This window comes from Strix aluco, chromosome 10 (assembly GCF_031877795.1).
Source record: "Strix aluco isolate bStrAlu1 chromosome 10, bStrAlu1.hap1, whole genome shotgun sequence".
NCBI classification, from domain to species: Eukaryota; Metazoa; Chordata; class Aves; order Strigiformes; family Strigidae; genus Strix; species Strix aluco.
Window position 1 is genome coordinate 9,339,300 of NC_133940.1, and position 18,703 is coordinate 9,358,002.

At 39.1% G+C, this 18,703-nt stretch overlaps 1 protein-coding gene across 2 annotated transcripts in view; it reads right to left on the reverse strand.

The window, feature by feature from the left end:
- The window catches only part of IL1RAPL2 (interleukin 1 receptor accessory protein like 2), a 392,967-nt gene that overhangs the window by 13,125 nt on the left and 361,139 nt on the right, over positions 1-18,703 (reverse strand). The window contains exons 7-9 of one of the 2 annotated variants that reach the window (XM_074834975.1): positions 13,951-14,080; positions 7,563-7,708; positions 1,900-2,043 (exon numbers count right to left, since the gene is read on the reverse strand). In XM_074834975.1, the coding sequence (XP_074691076.1) occupies positions 1,900-2,043; positions 7,563-7,708; positions 13,951-14,080 (420 nt within the window). The remainder of the gene's footprint in view (positions 1-1,899; positions 2,044-7,562; positions 7,709-13,950; positions 14,081-18,703) is intronic. The other variant, XM_074834976.1, reaches the window with a different exon arrangement.

The following is an 18,703-nucleotide window of genomic DNA, read 5'->3' on the forward strand; positions in this document are numbered from 1 at the left end:
AGTATCATTTTCTCTAAAAACAATGCTATGCACCACACAGGAAGTGAATGCATCCAACATTGCTTATACAGGTTATTTTTAGAAACAGGAACAAAGCAAATCTGTTGAGTTCCAAATCTTCCATTTTAAAGAAATACATGTATAAATAGAAAATGACCCTGCAATTGCATTGATACAGCTGACCGCTCATGGGAGCTCTGTATGTTCCCACTATAGCCTACATAAGTAGAAAGAAACATCCCCATATATGCTTTGACTTCAGTAACATTCTGCCTCCATCTTTTATTCTGCAGGATCAGAATGAGACACAAAGCTGCAATAGTTCTTAAATCATGCACTGGAAAAATAAAAGGTTGTTTTCAGAATTAACATGCACGCAAAATCCCCTATGTTCTCATGGGGCTTCCTCTAAACAACTAGAAAATAATACTGTTTCATAAATTAAAAAGTGATTGAACTAAGGAAGTTACATGACTAAAAATGCAGCAGCTTCACACTGAAAACATGAGATAAATGAATCGAAGCAATCCGGAAAAGTTACCGCTTCGGGTCACTTTTTGTTGGTGTGAACCAGGGATGTTATGTTCATATAATCCCAAGGTGTTAGACACATAATCTCACCCTTCACTTTCTCCTAGGTATCACTATAAATACTGTACAGTGTTGTACAGTATGAAAAAAGCATAATTTTAGGTTTTCCCACTTACACATGAAGATTGAGAAAGAGGAAGTTTTCTACCTCTATTCCTGCTATTTATCATTCCACATTCTAAAATCCCCTGGATGTCACTCCACCCCTTCCCCAAAACTTCTGTGGATTTCACTGTAGTGAAACATTTTCACACCACGTCTATCCAGTGTTAAAACAGAAACATGTATTATTTTGATAACAGTAATGCTGACTGCAGAAAGTAACATGTCTGTGCAACTGCACATTGCTTTGGTACAATAGGGGTAATGTGTTTCCTGCCCTTTTTTTCAAACACATTATTGTTTCTAGATATACCATTCCAGACTGCCTACATGACTCATAAGTGCTGCAGTGGGCTATGAAAAGTACCTGTACTTGAATACTGTACTTCAGATCTTTTACAGATACTAGTTAAATGCATATTAAGAGCATATTAATTATGCTATAATAGAAGTGTTAAGAATATAATAATAGGATTTAAAGCACTTGGATTTAGTTTACCAGGGTTTACTCCAGCTTCATAGGAGCAGAAATGTTCTATATTCAGGAGAATTAAAGCTTCAATTTAAAAATACATGTTTAGCTTCAGGCACCAAACAGAATAAGTGCTAGTGAGAGGGAAGTGGGGGGAAGAACACTGAAAAACAACCTAGTTTATTCCTAAATATACTCTCCAGACAAGCTGTACATTTCCACTAAGTTGTTTACAGTCTCCCAATTAACTGAGGTAACTAGTTAGCCTCAATAACAATCGCCTCTCACTAGTTACTGAAGTTATCTGGCAGCCTGAAGACAGTTCAGTGGAAATGTTTAATGAAAAATACCTGGTGAAGGGGCTGCCCACATACAGCATGGATCTCAGGAGAAGTGATCCTGGGCATATGCAGCACTGGGACACATGAACATGAAGAGTTCTCCTGAGGAATTGGTTCACAAATGACATTCAAGCTTCTACAAGACTCATGAACAATTCTTCTGACTGCCATTTGCTTGTGGCATGGCCCGGTGACATTTCAGTGAAAAGACTCATGGATTTCAGGGGGATCTGGGAGAAAGTCCTAGGGCTTTATATTGTTGGGTGCCTAGTAGTTTGAACTTAAACAGGCAGCAGGTATCTTTTGGGATTCATTTCAGCCTAGAAGTTTCATCACTTTGGGTCTTTGAAATATATCCATAGCATATATTGAGTTTCCTGAGCAACTGCTTACCATCAGCTGCTTCGTCTCCTCCAAAGTTCTGTCTGTAGAACAGCATTAACTCTATGTTGTAGCACTTATAGATGGTCACGAGCAAAATAAGCAGAAGAAGGATGGCTCCCAGTCCGCCAGCAAGCTCTATTTTGTAGATCAAATCTAAAATTAGCAAGGAAAGACAAAAAGGTTATGATCTTTCCGAGCTTTATTTGCTCTAATCCACTGTACAACTCCACATAAAATTGTGCAGCCTCCAATTATAACCACTGAAACACTGAGGATGCCTAATTTTTTTGTTCATTATCTATTACTTAACTTTACCCATTTACTCCATCTACTGCCCATTTGAAATCACCATCCAGAATGCAATTGAGTCTATAATCATAATTCTTCTACAAGGGAATTATGTAGTGATTTTATGCAGAGGATCAATCAACTTTTAATGAGCTTGTGGAGTTTGAAACTTCTGTATTGGCAGAGTGCATCAAATGCTATATGCAGCACATGAGAACAGATATACTAGATGTATTGTACCCCATTTGGGAGGCTCTGGTGCCCAAAAATTATTAAAATTTTGTTTTATATTTGTGAAACCAGTATGTAAGCTGATGTGAGCTGCCAAGCTAGGACTTCAGCTGAATCACTGGAGAATGAATTGAGTATCCAGAATGCCCAAGATAACATGAGAAGTCAGGAGCACACATCAGGCTGCTAACAGACACTTTGTTTGAGTTGTGACGGCTACTAACGGAGTTCTTACGTATTTGTTTAGTACACTTTAATGGGAAATAGTGCTAATTAAAATTTCCTACTGGGATGCTTTTGTTAGGAAACATCACAAGCAGTCTGCCTCAAAGAACTTCACAAATTCATCCAAACACAATTATCCACCTTTTACAGCTGGGGAAACAGAGGCATAGAAAAGTGAAGCAACATGTTCATGGTCATTCAGCAAACCCATGCCAGAATAGGATAAAAAACCTTGAATACCAGTCCGGTGCTCATGTAAGACACAAACTTTAACAGTATTGCTCTTTAGCCCGAAATGTCCTCTGAACACAATATTGATCATAACACCACTTGACATATTACTTAGCCATAAAACATGAAAGATGACAATCTGGCAACAGTGATCTCTAACAGCCTATATTAGTTTAGGTAAGATCTCATGAAGATGTAGTGATAAATACAATGTGAAGATGTAAAAACTGTAATACAGGCAATACAAAGTTTTTGTGATCTTTACACTTCTAAAACTTAGGTCAGAAAAAATTACTGGTATGTCATTTGTGCCATTTTCAAGATAAAAAGCAAATTAGTTGTGTATTTTGGGGTTATCCTTGACTTGCCATGCCTTGTATTTCAATAATTAACATCAGATGCCAAGCTATTCCCAGTTTACAGTATCTCTGATATCTGTCTGGTAAGAAGTCATGGACTAATAGATGGAAAAAGTCTATTGTAATAGCTATTTAACCTCTCTAAGAATACAGGGAATTCATGGGACTTTTATTACAGTGCATGATAAAGTTAGCATATGCTCTGGGAATAACTCTGGTCAAATGGAGAACAGAGTTGGTTAAAATCACTTTTCAGGGAAAAAACTACTTTTTTTTGTTGTACTGAATCTTTTTTTCTAGAAAAGTGAGATGATGGCAAAGCTGACACCTTGGAAGGAGAGAAAATGCTGAGCCTTGATGACCTGCAGCCCACACAGGGTCACAGACCTGTGTCCACTTTTGGGGGAATGGCAGGGTATCGAGCAAAACCACAAAATCCAGCTCAAAAGGCAGAACTGATCTGCTTTTTATGTCCTGTATTTATCCTGCTGCTCCATAAACTCTCCTAGAGTCCAGACATAAGGAGGCAGAAAGCCTTGGCTTTTACGCTCCTTATTTCTATTCCATGTGGAGGCAATGGAGAAAACCCCATAATACTCCAGATCTTAGTCTCTGACTCTGATTAATGCCGTACTCCTCGAGTGGTCCTCACTGAGGTCAGTAGGGAAGGCAGCACCCCCAACATTAGGAAAGGAGATGAATCTGGGCTTTGTGCTAGAACAGTGACTAAAAATTAGTAAATAATAATATCCTGATAGTTTCTAATGTAAAATAATGTAGAAGGACTTAGCCACAATGTATCACAGAGGATTATGGTCATTAAAATACTAAAAGTTCATAAACACCCAATAAATGAGAGGCAAATATATTTTAGAAGGTTCCTCATCATTAAGTACTATATCAGTATCAAAAAAACCCCCAAAATTAGTTTCCTGCATGTCTTGAATAAAGACAGCCTCCTTGAAATAAATGGTGAGCAAACATCATTATAATATTTACTTTTATCTAAATTCATTGCTTCTTTCCACTAAAAGCATGGCTTGATTTTATTCTGCAGTTCCTGACAAGTTATTCATGTTCCAAGATAGTTACATTATAGACTACGTAGACTTCAATCACTAAAATACTGGATTGTTTTCAAATTCATTTGAAGAGAATCCTGAACTATTTCCACAACTAAGGGACAAGTGGGTGTATTGTGTTTCCAAGTAATTTGAGCACCAAACATGCTAGGACAGCATGGAGAAAAAAGAAAAGCAAACCCAGGATTGTCCAGAACTTATTTCTGAACTACTTGAAAGCAAATGATAATGTGGCCTTGAATTAAGTCAGTAAAGAAGAATATGATAGCTTGAAACTGAATTTGGTTCTTTTTCAGTCGAAAAAAAAAAAAAATCCTAAATGATGATGCATGCTCTGGGGCTATCAGTAGAAAGACAGCACTCCTGTATTTTCTGAAAGCATTTGTGAGAACTGTGCTACTAATACAGCAAAATACTTCAACATATTTTACCTTAAATATTTGAACAGCTCCTTCTTCTTCCTCAAAGCAAATTATGTGCTTAAAAATAACCACCTGATGTCAAAAGAAGAACTATCTCTAGAAACTCTTACACTACAGTGATAACTTGAATTTGGGGCTTATTCCTGTTTTTTTATCCAAGCCTTCCTAGATTAGCGGACTCATGCTAGCCTGAGTACCCCTGATGTGCTGCAATCACACCTTTGAACAGAGGGCAGACATCACCTATGGTATGTGATAATCTGGAGGCAAAACAGAGCTACAAGCACCTCTTGCTGAACAGGGATAATGCAGTTCTTAACAGGTAAGACTCTGGAGGGAGGGGGATTTCTCTGGCTGAGACATCTGTGCTTCCTCTTCACGCTTCCCAAGCGCCTCAGCATCTGGAAAGCTGCAGCACATTACAATTGGAATCCATGATCCCTTCTTCGACACACACAAAAGATGCTGATTAACAGCTTTCTACCAGTCCTGCCCTAAATCTTGTCACAGGTCAGTAAATACAGTAGTATATCCTGGCTCATGTATACTCTACAGTCAAATTCAAGATGGAGAAAGCTAGGATTAGAAGTAATTATATCATGTTGCAGAAAAGAAAAGTTTGGTCAAGTATTAGTAAGAACTTAATAAATAACAAACAGGACAATGGCACAGGCAGTCAAAGGACACAGTGAAAATACTGTGGTTATTTTAAATGACACTTTAATAACTTGAAAATCAACTATTGAGAATGCCTAGGGGAATATAAACTTTCTACAGCCACAGTGCAGACAGAAATGAAATAGTAGCTGAGAAGTGATCCTTTCCACCTCCAAATTCTGTATTCAGCAGTGCTTCTTCCATAATTTCAGCAGAGTTCTGAAATATCTGCATTTTCTTGTTATAAATAAAACTAGCTTGTTATTCTAATATATGCAACACAGCTGAACATTTAACAGTGTCAACACAGATATACTTACTATCACTTGTATATTTATGAGGTTCAGTGGATGGAAAGGCAGAACACTTTTTGCACTAAAGAGGCTAATCCTTTATCACGATGACCAGATTCCTTAATTAAGTTGTGACGTCCTGTCAGTTTAGATGTTGAATATACATTTGTGTGTGTTTCACACCACAACTGCAGGCCCCTTGCTTCTCAGGGTGGTTCGCACCTTCCATATTGTGTTTTATCCTTATCAGTGTAAAATATAACCTGTTATGCCCTTCTTTCTGGGAGGACATCAAACTCTCATGTATAGAGGAAACTGTGTAAGCAGGACTTGATTCAACTGATTTTGACAGGACTGCATACTGTACTTTCACACATATAACCTGTGGGTCACATGAAAGAATAGCAAAAAAAGAGGACATTGACCCAAAAGTTTCCTCTGCCTAGTAGCCCAAGCCCTAGTATTGTCCCAGGACCACTCCTCCCTCACCTTTCATTTTATACAGATTACAGCCATGAAACACAGTAGCTAGCATCCAGCATGCCTTTAGGTGAATTGATGACTATGGATGTTTTCCAGATCTGCGGTGCCCCATCTAGAGAGGCCTTGGCTGGTCTTCCCGTTCTGCCACCTGGCTCTTCGTTCATTTGTCCCATGGTGATGTCTACCTTAGGCTCAGAGGTCAAACTGCAGCATGCTCAGGTACTAATAGTATACTTAAACCTCCCCCAATTGGTGACACTTTTGTGGGATTTTGCTGCAACTGTGACAATGGAGAGCACTGGCTTTTTTAACTGACACCAACACTGCAATCCACAATCTGCTGAGAAGCATGTCCTTTGCCTTAGTCGTCTGAAAGTACACAAAGAACTGGAACAGCACTTGCAGGTGTGCCTTGTGAAGACACCTCTTCTTGTCTTTTGGTAAATTAATTTAGAGCCAAGAATAATGGCAGAGATCTGGACAACATATTAACTCTTTAGTCAATCTCCTGTGCTGATGGCTCTGTGGTTTCACACTACATCTTTATCCCAAGTGTGTAACCTTCCTTTGTTTTCCCAACAGTTACTGTCTCATAGCTTTTGTACCACCTAATACACTGTACCTGAGAGAGATGATGACCATCAAATTTAAATATCACCCCACTTATGAATAGGAGAGCTGATTGAACAAACAACTTAGGAACTGTAATGAGATACTGTTACACTCCTTACAATAATGACTTCTATAAACAGCAGAGCGTAGTGGCACCTTTTAATTTGGAACATTCAAACGCAAACGGTTTCCTTTCTGCTACAGATAACTTATCAGTAGTGGTACTCCCAATTCCAGGTACACTACCAGGCAAAGCAACAATGATGGGGCAATTCTGCATTGATTTGTAGCTCCCACTGCAATGTTTTAATACCCAATGCACTTAGAAATCAAAATGCATGGCAACTGTTTAAAGCTTTCAATTTAAACAGCAAAGTCAGGAAGTGGAGAAACACAAGAACATCTGACCTCAGTGCTGAGGTACCTGTTCTAAGAAATGCACATTTTAACTCCATCACACAATTAACTCTGGTCTAGTCAGTTAAATCAGGGTCAAATTCATAGGTTGTTTAGACCAAAATACTTCCACTGATTATACTGGTGCTTTATGGGTGCCTGTATTCCAGGCAAGTGCATTACCTGCAAGGCTGATTCACTAAAGACTAAAGAACAATTAGTGAATTTTTTTCACAAATTGTAAACTGAAGCCGTAACACAAACATACTTTAGCTCCAAGTAGGCACACAGGAGTCCAGCCTGGCTCAGAGAGGTCAGCAGGACCTTTGGTACTGGCTGCCCTGTTGCTGCTAAGGCAGGTGAGAGTACAGATAATTAAATAAAGAGAATTACCTTTCTTGCGCAGAAGAACACTGGCATGTTTCCGTCCGTTTCTGTTTTCCACATGACACGTATAGTTAGCCAGGTCTGCCTCCTCTACAGCATCAAAGATCAATGTCAATTCAACTTCTTTTTCTCCAAGGTGTTCTCTGAGGAGTCTGAAAGGAAGGATACAGTCTTTGCTTAACTGAATTAATACGGGTGGAAGATTCCCAAAAGAACCGTGATTTCTCAGCACAAGATACATGGTGTTCCTGGCCTCCTTCACTCCTGGAGAAAGACTTGGACACTTGAGTTGCCTGAGACAGACTTCACAGAGGCATCTTTCATGGCAACCAAAAGCCTTTTTCTCCCTCATGTCTGTAGCAAGGAGCTGAATCAAGTGCAGGAAGAGTGGCTACAAGTGCAATGGTTGCATGTGGCTTGTTCACCTCCACTTCACCAGAATGAAATGCTAAAACAGTGTTTCTTTTAAAAGAAGCAATAAATACTCACTTTCCAGAGAAGGAAATATGCACTACTAAGCCATCACTGAGCAAATTATAAGGCAGTATTTTAAAGGCTGGGTATTGTGATACATTTTAATGCAGTCTGGAAAACCAGTGAAAGGAGCTGTGCTACTCTGGAATTATCCTCTATTTTCTGGGGCTAGATCCCAATTTTAAAAGGGAACAGTGTCAAGAACAAGAGCTCTCTGCTCCTTTGAGAGGACAGAGGAGACATGCAAAATGCCCACAAAGGGAATAGAAAGTTCTAACAGACTTTCAGGCCAGAGGTACAGTCTCTTCATGTCATTGTTCTAATGTGAACATTAAAAAGAATGCAAAGTAAATGCAAGTGTTTTCTGATGCTGACATTAAGTCTAAAAATACAATGCCCTATTCTCTCAAAAGGCTTTTTATCAGTTGCTTAAGAAAAAGTTACTGGTCCTTTGAACAAGGAAATGTAACATCAAGTAAAATCTACCAGATTAATTTAATCCTGTTAGCGTACTGCTGCCATAATTTGCAAGAGGGGAAACATAAAATGTGCGATGCCCTCACAGTTGCCTGTGAACTCACCATTGCACATAGTACTTCAGTGAATCTTTTCTCTGAAAAGATAGTGTACGCCATTAAGAAGTAAAGGTATAAATGAGATCCAGGTTCACCAAAAAAGAAATATTTTCTCCAGAGACTGAAGGGAGGCAATTGGGCACAAAGTAATTAATCAGAGTGGTGTTTGTGCTGGATGGAAACTGCTTCTGGAGAGCTTAAAATTTTTCAACAGCAACAAGCCCAAAACTTCTCTACTATAAACCAAAGTTGTTTGGGGGTTTGCAATGTGCACACACATTTTCTTATGTACATTATTTCATATAACATGGAACTTCAAATCTGAAAACAAATCAGAAGCAAAGTATGAGGGCATTACACTAGACAATCAAAAATGCAAAGCTGACTGCTATAAACTGCGTTTACAGTAAGATTTCATATAGAACATAGTCTTTAAAGGCTTGTGTGACCTGACAGAACTCAGAAGACGTACCACAGCATCCACAACAATTCAGCCTCTTTCACTATGGCTGTGTAACTTGCAAAAGAGCAAGTGGAAAAACATTAGTTTATGGACACGTATGTTGCATTTGGAAATTTTGATTGAAACTTCTTTGCAAATTCACTCTCATTTGTTGTGTATTTTTTCAGGTTTTATAATTTCGGCCCTGAGTCAAAGTGCTGAAAACAACGCAAGAAAGGTTGAATTTGCATCATTTCTGTCCAGAAAAGAAACCTCCCAAGACAGCCTGATCTGTTTGCAGACTCAAACCAGTCTAAATCATTAGGGTCAGATAAATTAATTCTCATTTACCTATCAATATTCCATATGTACATATAGTGAAATATTTTAAACTCAGGGTAGTCTTTCTTTATCAGTAAACAATATGCTCCACTAATTTTGGCCTACAAATCATGCTGTAAGGAACAAATAAAACACTAACACAAAAGATACCTGGGACACTGATCTGGAGCATTCAGTGCATGTTGAGATTGTCTTGTATTTATTATAATCAGAATATTTTACACAGAAAAAAACGAAGACAGATTAGAATTAAGATAAAAGATTCTGTATCTATTTAAAACAAAACAATTGACCCTTAACCTACATTTAAATAATATATGAATAGCTAAAAAGGAGCTTTCATAAAAAAGAATATGCATTTAGACTGAGAATTTTTTTCTACTTATTTTCATGCTAATTTCAATCTTGAGGAAGAGAACTCTTTAGAACGGGATCTATCATGAAAATGCTGACAAACACTTAAGCATTATGCTGGTAACAAAGTGTAGAAAGCTCTTAGTGGTGTTAAACTTTTCATTCTTGCTTGATTTTTTTTTTTCTTTTAACCAGTACTCTACAGCTAATGATTCATTATTGCCACAGAAATACACAGTTGGTCACCTATATATTTTAATGTATGTGCAGCCTTTGATTGATTGGATTTTGAGGTTGGTTCAGAGAACATTGAGCACAATATTTTGGGTTAGAAAAGGAATACTGTATCAACGGGTAAGAACTTAAAGCTGCAACAGTGTTTGGCTGCATACCCAGAAGATGAAGCTCTGTCCCTATCTGAGTTGTGGGAAACTGCCAGCAACACTGCCAACACATGCCAGCTCCCACAAGTTGAGAAAATAATAGCTCTTTTTTCTGGTTTGATGAACAAATTGTAAGAGTAATTACACCATTTAATACATAGGTAAATCAATGGTGCTTGACAACTCACAACAAACACGATGGATGGAGAGAGAGAAAAGATGGGTGAAGTAAAAAAAATACCCAGTGCTTTCTTTTTGTTCAAGTTGAAGCATTTTATTTGATCTGAAACAAAACATTTTGTCTACTGATTATTTTTCAGTTAAGAAAATGTGATTTAAAACCAAAAATGTGATTTCAGAATACAACTGTTTTCTTTCAGAAAAATCCAATGTTTCGGATTTTTTGAATCTTTTGTCATATTTTCCCAATGCACTTATGCACTAAGTTGAATCTGAAGTTAAAATACTTTTCCTTTGAAACTACATTTTCCTAAAATTTTCAGGCTTTGTATGATCACAGATGTAAAGGCCATAAGAAAGCTTCACCTGGGTCTCTTTGCAAGACCAAGGCATTAATTCCAAACCTTTACTAACTTGCATTCAAGTTATGACTTATCAAAAAGGAGACTTTTATTCTCTATATAGCTGAGGATCTGGATTGTGAACAGGGATATGAACTCTAGTCCCTTCTTTCTAGACCTTAACGACAGTCTGTAGATGAAAGGACAGATCTGTGTGTACATAAGTACCTCTCCAAAGAAAAGTAGTTCAACTAACAACACGGCACAGAGATCTTCCCTCTCACTTTCGTGCATCATGTTTCGCATTCTCTGCCCAAAAATTGTCTACTTGAATAGCATAAGCTTTTCAGGAGAGGGCTGTCATTTCCATACTTGTCTGCAAATTACCGAGCACATTAGCCAGGCAGTGATGGGAATTCTGCCTCCCTCTCTCAGCATCCCCTCCCAACAGAATACAACATCCTCATCTTGTCTGTGTGTTTTGCAACCATCAGTTGACTTTTGTGGGTGAAAAAGCAGAATGTTAAATTAATCAGCAGGAAGAAATAAGGCTGCAGTTCAAAATGCCTCCTTTCTCTTCTTTTCATGCCTCCAGAATGAGTTAAACTATTTCCACTTTAAAAATGGAGAAGAAAGGGGGAAAAAAGGACAAACATGCTCTACAAGTTGAGCATTATGAGGCACCTGCAAACTGTTCTGCAGTGTTGCCTGAAGAAGAAAAAGAAGCAACTCACAGGTGGCTGGGAGAGTAAGATATATGCCTGAAAAATACTTCTTTGCCACGGCAGAGAGACAGTGTCAAAATTTGCTGTGGGCTCCTTTGATAATTAGCTACAACTGACAACTCTGCAGGCAGGCTTAAAGACACTGATTCCTTCTTTAATAGCCCTGGTTCAGTTTGCATGACATTTTTATTACCGCTGTGAAAAACCCACCTGGCAAGCAAAGTCTCTTTCTCCTTTTTCCCCTATGCATGTCTAACATTTGGGGATCTTAATTTGAGGGAAGGCAAGGAGGCAGGTTAGAGAGGGGGTCATCGCCTCTGAGTCCTGCAATGCTGATTAGTTACTTTTTATTATGACAAGGTCTAATAAATAATGAGAAACCCACAGCTACACATATATTAGTCATGGTGAAGTCTGCTTACCAAAAAAGCAGCTCCATGGGTTTGATTTTAACAGAAATGCTCAAGTCATGCGCATCCTTATTTCAGCGCTTTCATAACAGCGCACTAATTGACTGGTAACTATGCATGCTAGAGGATGCAAACTAGGAATGGCTGTTTTGTACTCCCACACTGCATTGATCTGCAACCTGAGCTCTCATCATGTACAGCAAATCCAGTGACACAATGGATGGGTACAGTTCAGGGTAAGGACAGCACCAAAAATTCAGAGTGCTACTAAATTTGTGAACTAATTCAAGAGAGGGGATGCAGAGTCAAAACATTTGATATTTTCCAGAGGAACAACCCATGGAGTATCTTGGCCTGGCTGTAACAATTCCCAATTACTTGTTAGTTCCTCAACATTAACAGAAACGTGCTGATAATATCACACAGAAGCAAACTGATGGGAAAAGCATCTAACCAGCAAGTTCACCGTGGCTCATCAAATTTGAAACGTACATGACATTTTTTGAAATACATCAATAAATACGACTGGGTGGAAGATGCAGGATGACTCAGGGCACTGATAGAACAGTTAGTGCTGCTTAGTTTCCCTGAAGCAGCATACCTGCAATGGGACATATAAACAAGAGCTGTTACTGTGAAAAAAAATTTGCAAAAAGTTACTACTGCAGTTGTCATAGCTACTTCTAAATGAAATAAGGGACGGACTGTGGCACTGCTGGTAATGATGCAGGAGGTTTTGGTAAATGCTGGCTGTGATGCACAGGAGGTTAGGTACGTGGTAAGTAGCTTTGCTGAAGAGAAGATTCACTGAATTGTGATGAGTCTGTAAACTGAGTCAAAGCATTTTAATAGAGTGAGAAAAGGGAGTTGTTACAAAACTAATTTGAAATGCGAATGTGTAGATGACACAATGAAGGACAAATACGGCTTTTTCAAACTCAATTTTACTAACATTTGCACATAGAGGAAAAGTTTTCAACTGTGCTAGAGCTGGAGAGCTCTTTAAATAAAAACCTCAAATTGTCCTTCTGATACAGAAGAACATGACCAAAATGACTCTGTTCATCTATATACCCCAGAGAGGACACAATGTCGTTAAATGCTGATTACTTGCAATGGCAGAAGTTTCCAATAATTGTATTTTGTGGTCAGAAGCCCAAAAGAGGCTTGTACACTTAAGGCCAATCTGTATGCAATTAAAGTGCAATGTTAGGTCAGTTATTTTAGTATCTCTTAATAACTAGTGGCTAAATGGCTGAACTTCGAATTATTGATCAAGTAATAAAGCAAAGGAATCTCTCTCTCTCTGCCTGCTCTCCAAAATCACTTTTACAAGAAACAAACAACTCAGAAATTAGACCAAAAAAATGTGCAGTGGAAGGTGCAAAGACCTTGGCTTTCTTTGTAATCTACATTCATCGTGTCTATAGCAGCTGGGACCACCTTGTCTGTAGTATATCCATATATAACCTCAAAGAGCTATTAATCAGGTAAGTATTAGACAAGGAAGACAAGAGGATGCTATTAGGTGCAAATTCCATGAAAGTTCATGGGGTTACAAGTGTTTGTTTTCCTTACAACTGGTACAGCAGATGATAACCAGCACCTGCAACAAGCCAAGCACAAGTTGGATATTGGACATCCTCACACAGTGACTTCCTTCTCTCCCTTAAGTGTTAAGCCTGGAGGAACAGACGCTGCTCTTTGAAAGCCCTGGTTAAGGCATACTGAGAGCTGTATCACAGGCAGACAACACGTTCAGTAGAAGAGAAAAAGTATGGTGACTTTGACAGGAGACCATTCATCTTTAAGATTAACACTGATGCTGAAATGAATGTCATCTTGTCAAGGACTGCCCCAAGGGGCAGTTGCACTGGACAGCATCATTTCCATGCAGGGCTAAAATCAACCCCCAGAACACACAAGAGATGCTTCAGCTACCACCAGGGGAATTTGATAACAGATTTTCAGGCACATAGATAGCTACTATGTCTTTAGAGTTTATTCGCTAGAAAGGAGAGGGAGCAACTCACACTGCCCTGGTTCCAAGTCATTCATCACTCTTTAGACAGAAAACTATTTCCGCTTCCAATTAAAAACCTGTTTAAAAAAACCCAACAGGCTTTTGGGACATACCATGTTTTAACAGTAAATACTCCACAAAGTACCTGACTTCGCCTTCTCTAATGTGACCTTCTAATTCTTCTATGAATTTTTCCCCTTTCATCCAGTAGATCATGGGGCCTGATTCTCCACTGAATCCAAAGAAAGCTTTGCAGGCCACAGTCAGTGGGTTTCCTGAGGACAAGAAGAAAAAAGGGGGTTAGACACTTTGTCATGGCTACTAGTGAGAGAATGATTATGAGAAATCTCAGTATTTCAGATAAACCTCTCCATTTAAAATTGGAAAAAAAAAAAGTAGGAACAACTATAAAACATAGGAAAAAGGGTGATGTTGATTTGAATCTACAGGAAATATCTGTGACATGAAACTCTGAGGTTACCCATCATTTCATTTTTTCCAGATACTACATGAACAATGAGAAGGTATGGAAATGGTGGCAACAAAAGGTGATGTCAGATTGGTTGTTAAAAAGAAAGAGATGCCTTCTTTGTCAGACTTCTGGGATTTCTACCAGGACTGGGGAGTGTGTCCTAAGAGGCAGGTAAATCACTGAACTTGCTCTCTGCTGCCTATCCATATTCTATGATTCTATGATCCACCTGTAAAAAAGACACAGTAATATTTTCTTGCTCACTTAGATAGAAATCAAATGTTAATGAAGTCTTGGTAAGCTTTCAGAGAGCTTTTAAATATTCCCGAGTAATACACGATGCCAGTGAGCATCAACAACACTCATGTTACTGTCAACAGGCTTTTGGCAAAGGACCCAACTTCAAAGCATTTGTCAAGCAATAGAGTGAAGAACTTTCCCTTTCTGCTCTGCAAAAATACTTCCAGAAGAAAGAAAATAAAACTTGGAAACTAATCAGATTTCTTTTCTCTCCAAGAATTCAGCATTTAGATGGGTTTTTGTTTGGCTACAGCTTTAGCTGTACTAGCTAGTCCAGGACTGTGCTTACACTGCCAGGCCAGATGGTCGTCTGCCTGCAGAAGACAAAAAAAAAGAACAAAAAACCCCCAAATAAGCCAGAAAATTCAGGAGAACCATGCCCATTCCCTTAGTATGCAAATACAGCTGCTGCACCCACTTCTCTTTGCCTATTTTACCCAGCATAGGTGGCCCAGGTTATAAAGCAGCTGTAGAGTCACCAACTTACATGGGAGTGTCATTCAGTGTCAGTGGAGACTCCTGCTGAATCTTCCAGGACTTGGATCAAGCATGGGAAGTCCAAATAATGCATTTTACTATATTTGGAAGAAATGTTTCATTATGTCAGCCATTCTCAGAGCCAGCAGGAGACTCTCTTGATGCTGAAATAGAACAGGCCTACACTTTTCGAAAAGGGCTAGTCATTTGGAGCACATCACTTGGTTGAGCATGGGCTAACAGTTTCATATGATTGACTTACTGTGCCTTAATCAGTTACCTCTTGTCTGCTCAGCAGTGATAACTCGCTGTGTGCATACTCAGAGCATATCAGAGCTGTGTGTTAAAGTATCTTTGCCTAAACCCCCACAGAGCTGTTCCAAGTCAACCACTTGCACTTGTCTAACCATTATTTCAGTGCCCAATTTAAGACATGTCAAAAGAGTCTGATTAGTCAGGAAGTGCAGCACTCCCAGTCACTGAAAATCAGCCGCCTTTAAATTGTTTCCAAGTCAAGATCCAAAATTACAAGTCCTTTTGAAACATTAGGATACAGCAAGAAAAGATTTAAAGACTGCACTTCAGTCTGTTTCTCAAATAGCAAAAGACAAAAATGGAAAATGTTTATCCTGAAAATGTTTTACAGAATCTTTCACTATCCCCATATTCATTATGAACTCTGGTACCACAGTTGGCCACTGAACACATGCTGATGATGACAGATTATATACAACCAGCTCAAACATCCAAAATATAAGAAGGGGTAGATATTCACAGTTACTTGTATATCCCACAACATTAACCACCATCATAAGAAAGTTCCAAACTTCATTAACTAATGAAGAGTCAGACATTTAATTCCACTACAAGACAATATCAGAGCAGTCTGTCTCCTTCCACTCCTAACCTGTTCACCCAGCCCTGCGAGATGCTGCATGCCCTCCATGGGTGGAGGGGAGAATTGGAGCCTCTAGCTATATCCTTCTCACATTTTCCTAACACGTGGAATGCCTGTGTGGCATGAGGCCTTTTGTGCCACTTGTCTCATAGTCATGATATGCATCTATTTAAATACCACTTAGTGATTCCTAGCATGTGGCTGCTCAGTCCATGTTTGATTTTAATGGAAAAGGACAACTGTAGCAATGTGAAAAAGAAAAGGGCTAGACATGGCCTATCAGTACTGACAGTATATGCCTGTTCCTTGGCACACTATGCTGGGCATTAAGTGTTACAGGCGAAATATATTACAGGCTGTGCTTTTCCTCAAACCAGCAGATTTTTACTTAAAAACCAAAACCCTGAAGAAATGAAAATATTCCAAGGTGAGTCTAAGATTTCTATACATGTAGAGTAAATATCCTGAGGTAATATGTCTGGTCTGAAGAAATAAGAAATTTTCTATACAAATAGGAACACCTAAAAAAAACTAGCTGTGCGTACACAGCTTCTGTAATAAACAAACCCAATATAAAGCATCAGTAGTCTTTCCTGTGACAGCCTGCACACTCTGAACATGCTCAGGCAGACATATTTCCCAGGGAAAACCAGCAGAATAAACTAATACCATCTATGGCAAACTTTAGAATTAATTAGTATTTTCAGCTCGAAGTCTGGGACTGGCCACACCTGAAAAAACCCATGGTCCATCTCATCTGCAAATCCATCACTGCTCAGAGGGAGGTATAAGCAACTGTTTCTCAGTTTTTATCTCAGTAGCAGAATGATGCATGTCTGGGTTGAGCTGATCTGTCCTGGGGTGGAAAGAGCTTGGGACCTGATGACACCTCAAGGTCCCATCCAAACCCAAACTCTCACACACTGTTCTACTCCTCAAGCCGGTACAGACATCTCGGCCTTCTGTAGCTCTCTGCAGCAGCTTCTGGTTTATAACCCTCATCACTCCTTTGTGACTCTGGAAGCAGGACAAGGTCAGAAAAAGGAACATTGGCTCTTCCTTGCAGAAATACTTTACCTCCTCAAATAAGCCTCCATAAGGAAAGGAAGGGAGGTTTCCCCTCTCCTGGTATATTAAGACACAGCTGGACACAGCAGCAACCTGTTCCTACTGGTTTTCAGGGAACAACAACCAATTCCCATCCAGAAAAGAACATGGCACATCTCACTGCATTTCCCCCCAAGTTCTGAGATCCTAAAACTGCAGCTGAATTCTCAGGTTCTGAAATGTACCCTTGAATATGGGGAGAAACAGGCACTAAGCATGGAAAATGCCCTTTGCAGGATCTGATTTTGGGGCTGGCTTCATGCCATGCGGTATCACACTGAGTCACAGTTCCAGGCAGAAGGAACTAACAGGCAGTTTTTAACTCCAACCCATCTTGTGCAAGGCCCAAACTTTTGCATATCATTTCTGCATGACACTAAGGAGTTCCACTACTAACTGTTCTTAAGAAAAATTCCCCTTGCATCATTTAATTAACATCAAAGTTCCTAGAACGAATGGTATCCCAAAAGTTTTCAATTTATAAATGGTTTGTTTAAATCAGATAGACATTTCAGTTGCAATTTTAATTAATAATTTGCTGAGAAACAGAAAATTATTAGTGAGATTTCTAATGAATCCGTGCTTAAGAGAATGTTTTAAGAAACAAGGGAAGAAAGTAGAAAAGCCTGCTTGTAGACATCACTGAGTCTCGTACTGTGCTGGGGTCACCTTCTTACGGTAAAGCCTCAGGTTCCAGAAGTCTCTGCTTTAGCTTTTTGTCCCTACTCTGTCAATCAGGCAGGCTCACTGCAAACTCCCAGCTGGTAAGGCACAACTGCTGGCGATAGGAATGACTTCTACTGCTAAATCGTATTGTACATTTTTCACCTGACTGTTTTCACAACAAATCTGTACGAACTCTACCATACATTTTAGCAACTTTTTTCTGAAAATGAGAATTCCACAGAAATGCAGTTATTCAAGAAAAATAGCTGCCTGATGGCGGTAGAAATACTGGCTAAGGATGGAAAAAGGGTCTCTGAAAAAATTCAGCCAGGCATGATTCTGAATATGCTTACTGCAGGCCCAACATGCTTTGAAAGAGAATGACAAATCCTGCATTACAGTCTCTCTCGAATGAGGCATGCTCCAAGCATCAAGTAAACTAACCTTAAAATACCTAAAAGTTGTTCAGTCTTTTAAAATCTTAAATGCCAAGGCTAGATGACTGACCAGCACGGAAGACAAAAGGTGTTCACAGATCACAAGATCTGGCTAACACCAAGACATTTTTTCAGGGAATTTTTTTAAAAATCCAGATTGATTATTTGTTCTTTTTCACTTGTTTTACACAAGTGGGTGTATTCTGTGACTTATTTGCAAGCATCCACTCAAGGGCGCAACACAGAGTCTATATTCTCTGATGTCCACATACTGCTGGTGCTCTGTTCTTCCAGCAAATCAGGCTTTCACTCAGAGAGCAAATCATCCCAGAGCAACCCCATCAAACAGCCATAGTCGTCTCTGAATCCTTGGGTTCTTCTTTTTTTTTTCCTATGGCTTGAAACATTACTGTTTCTTCCAGTTCTTTCACATTTTGTGCCAGATACAACACCACTCTCAACGAGCCTGAACTGAAGCAGGTGATCCTTCCAAGCTAGCTGCAGAACTGACTGAAAGTGCCAAAGACCACCTCCTTTTGCA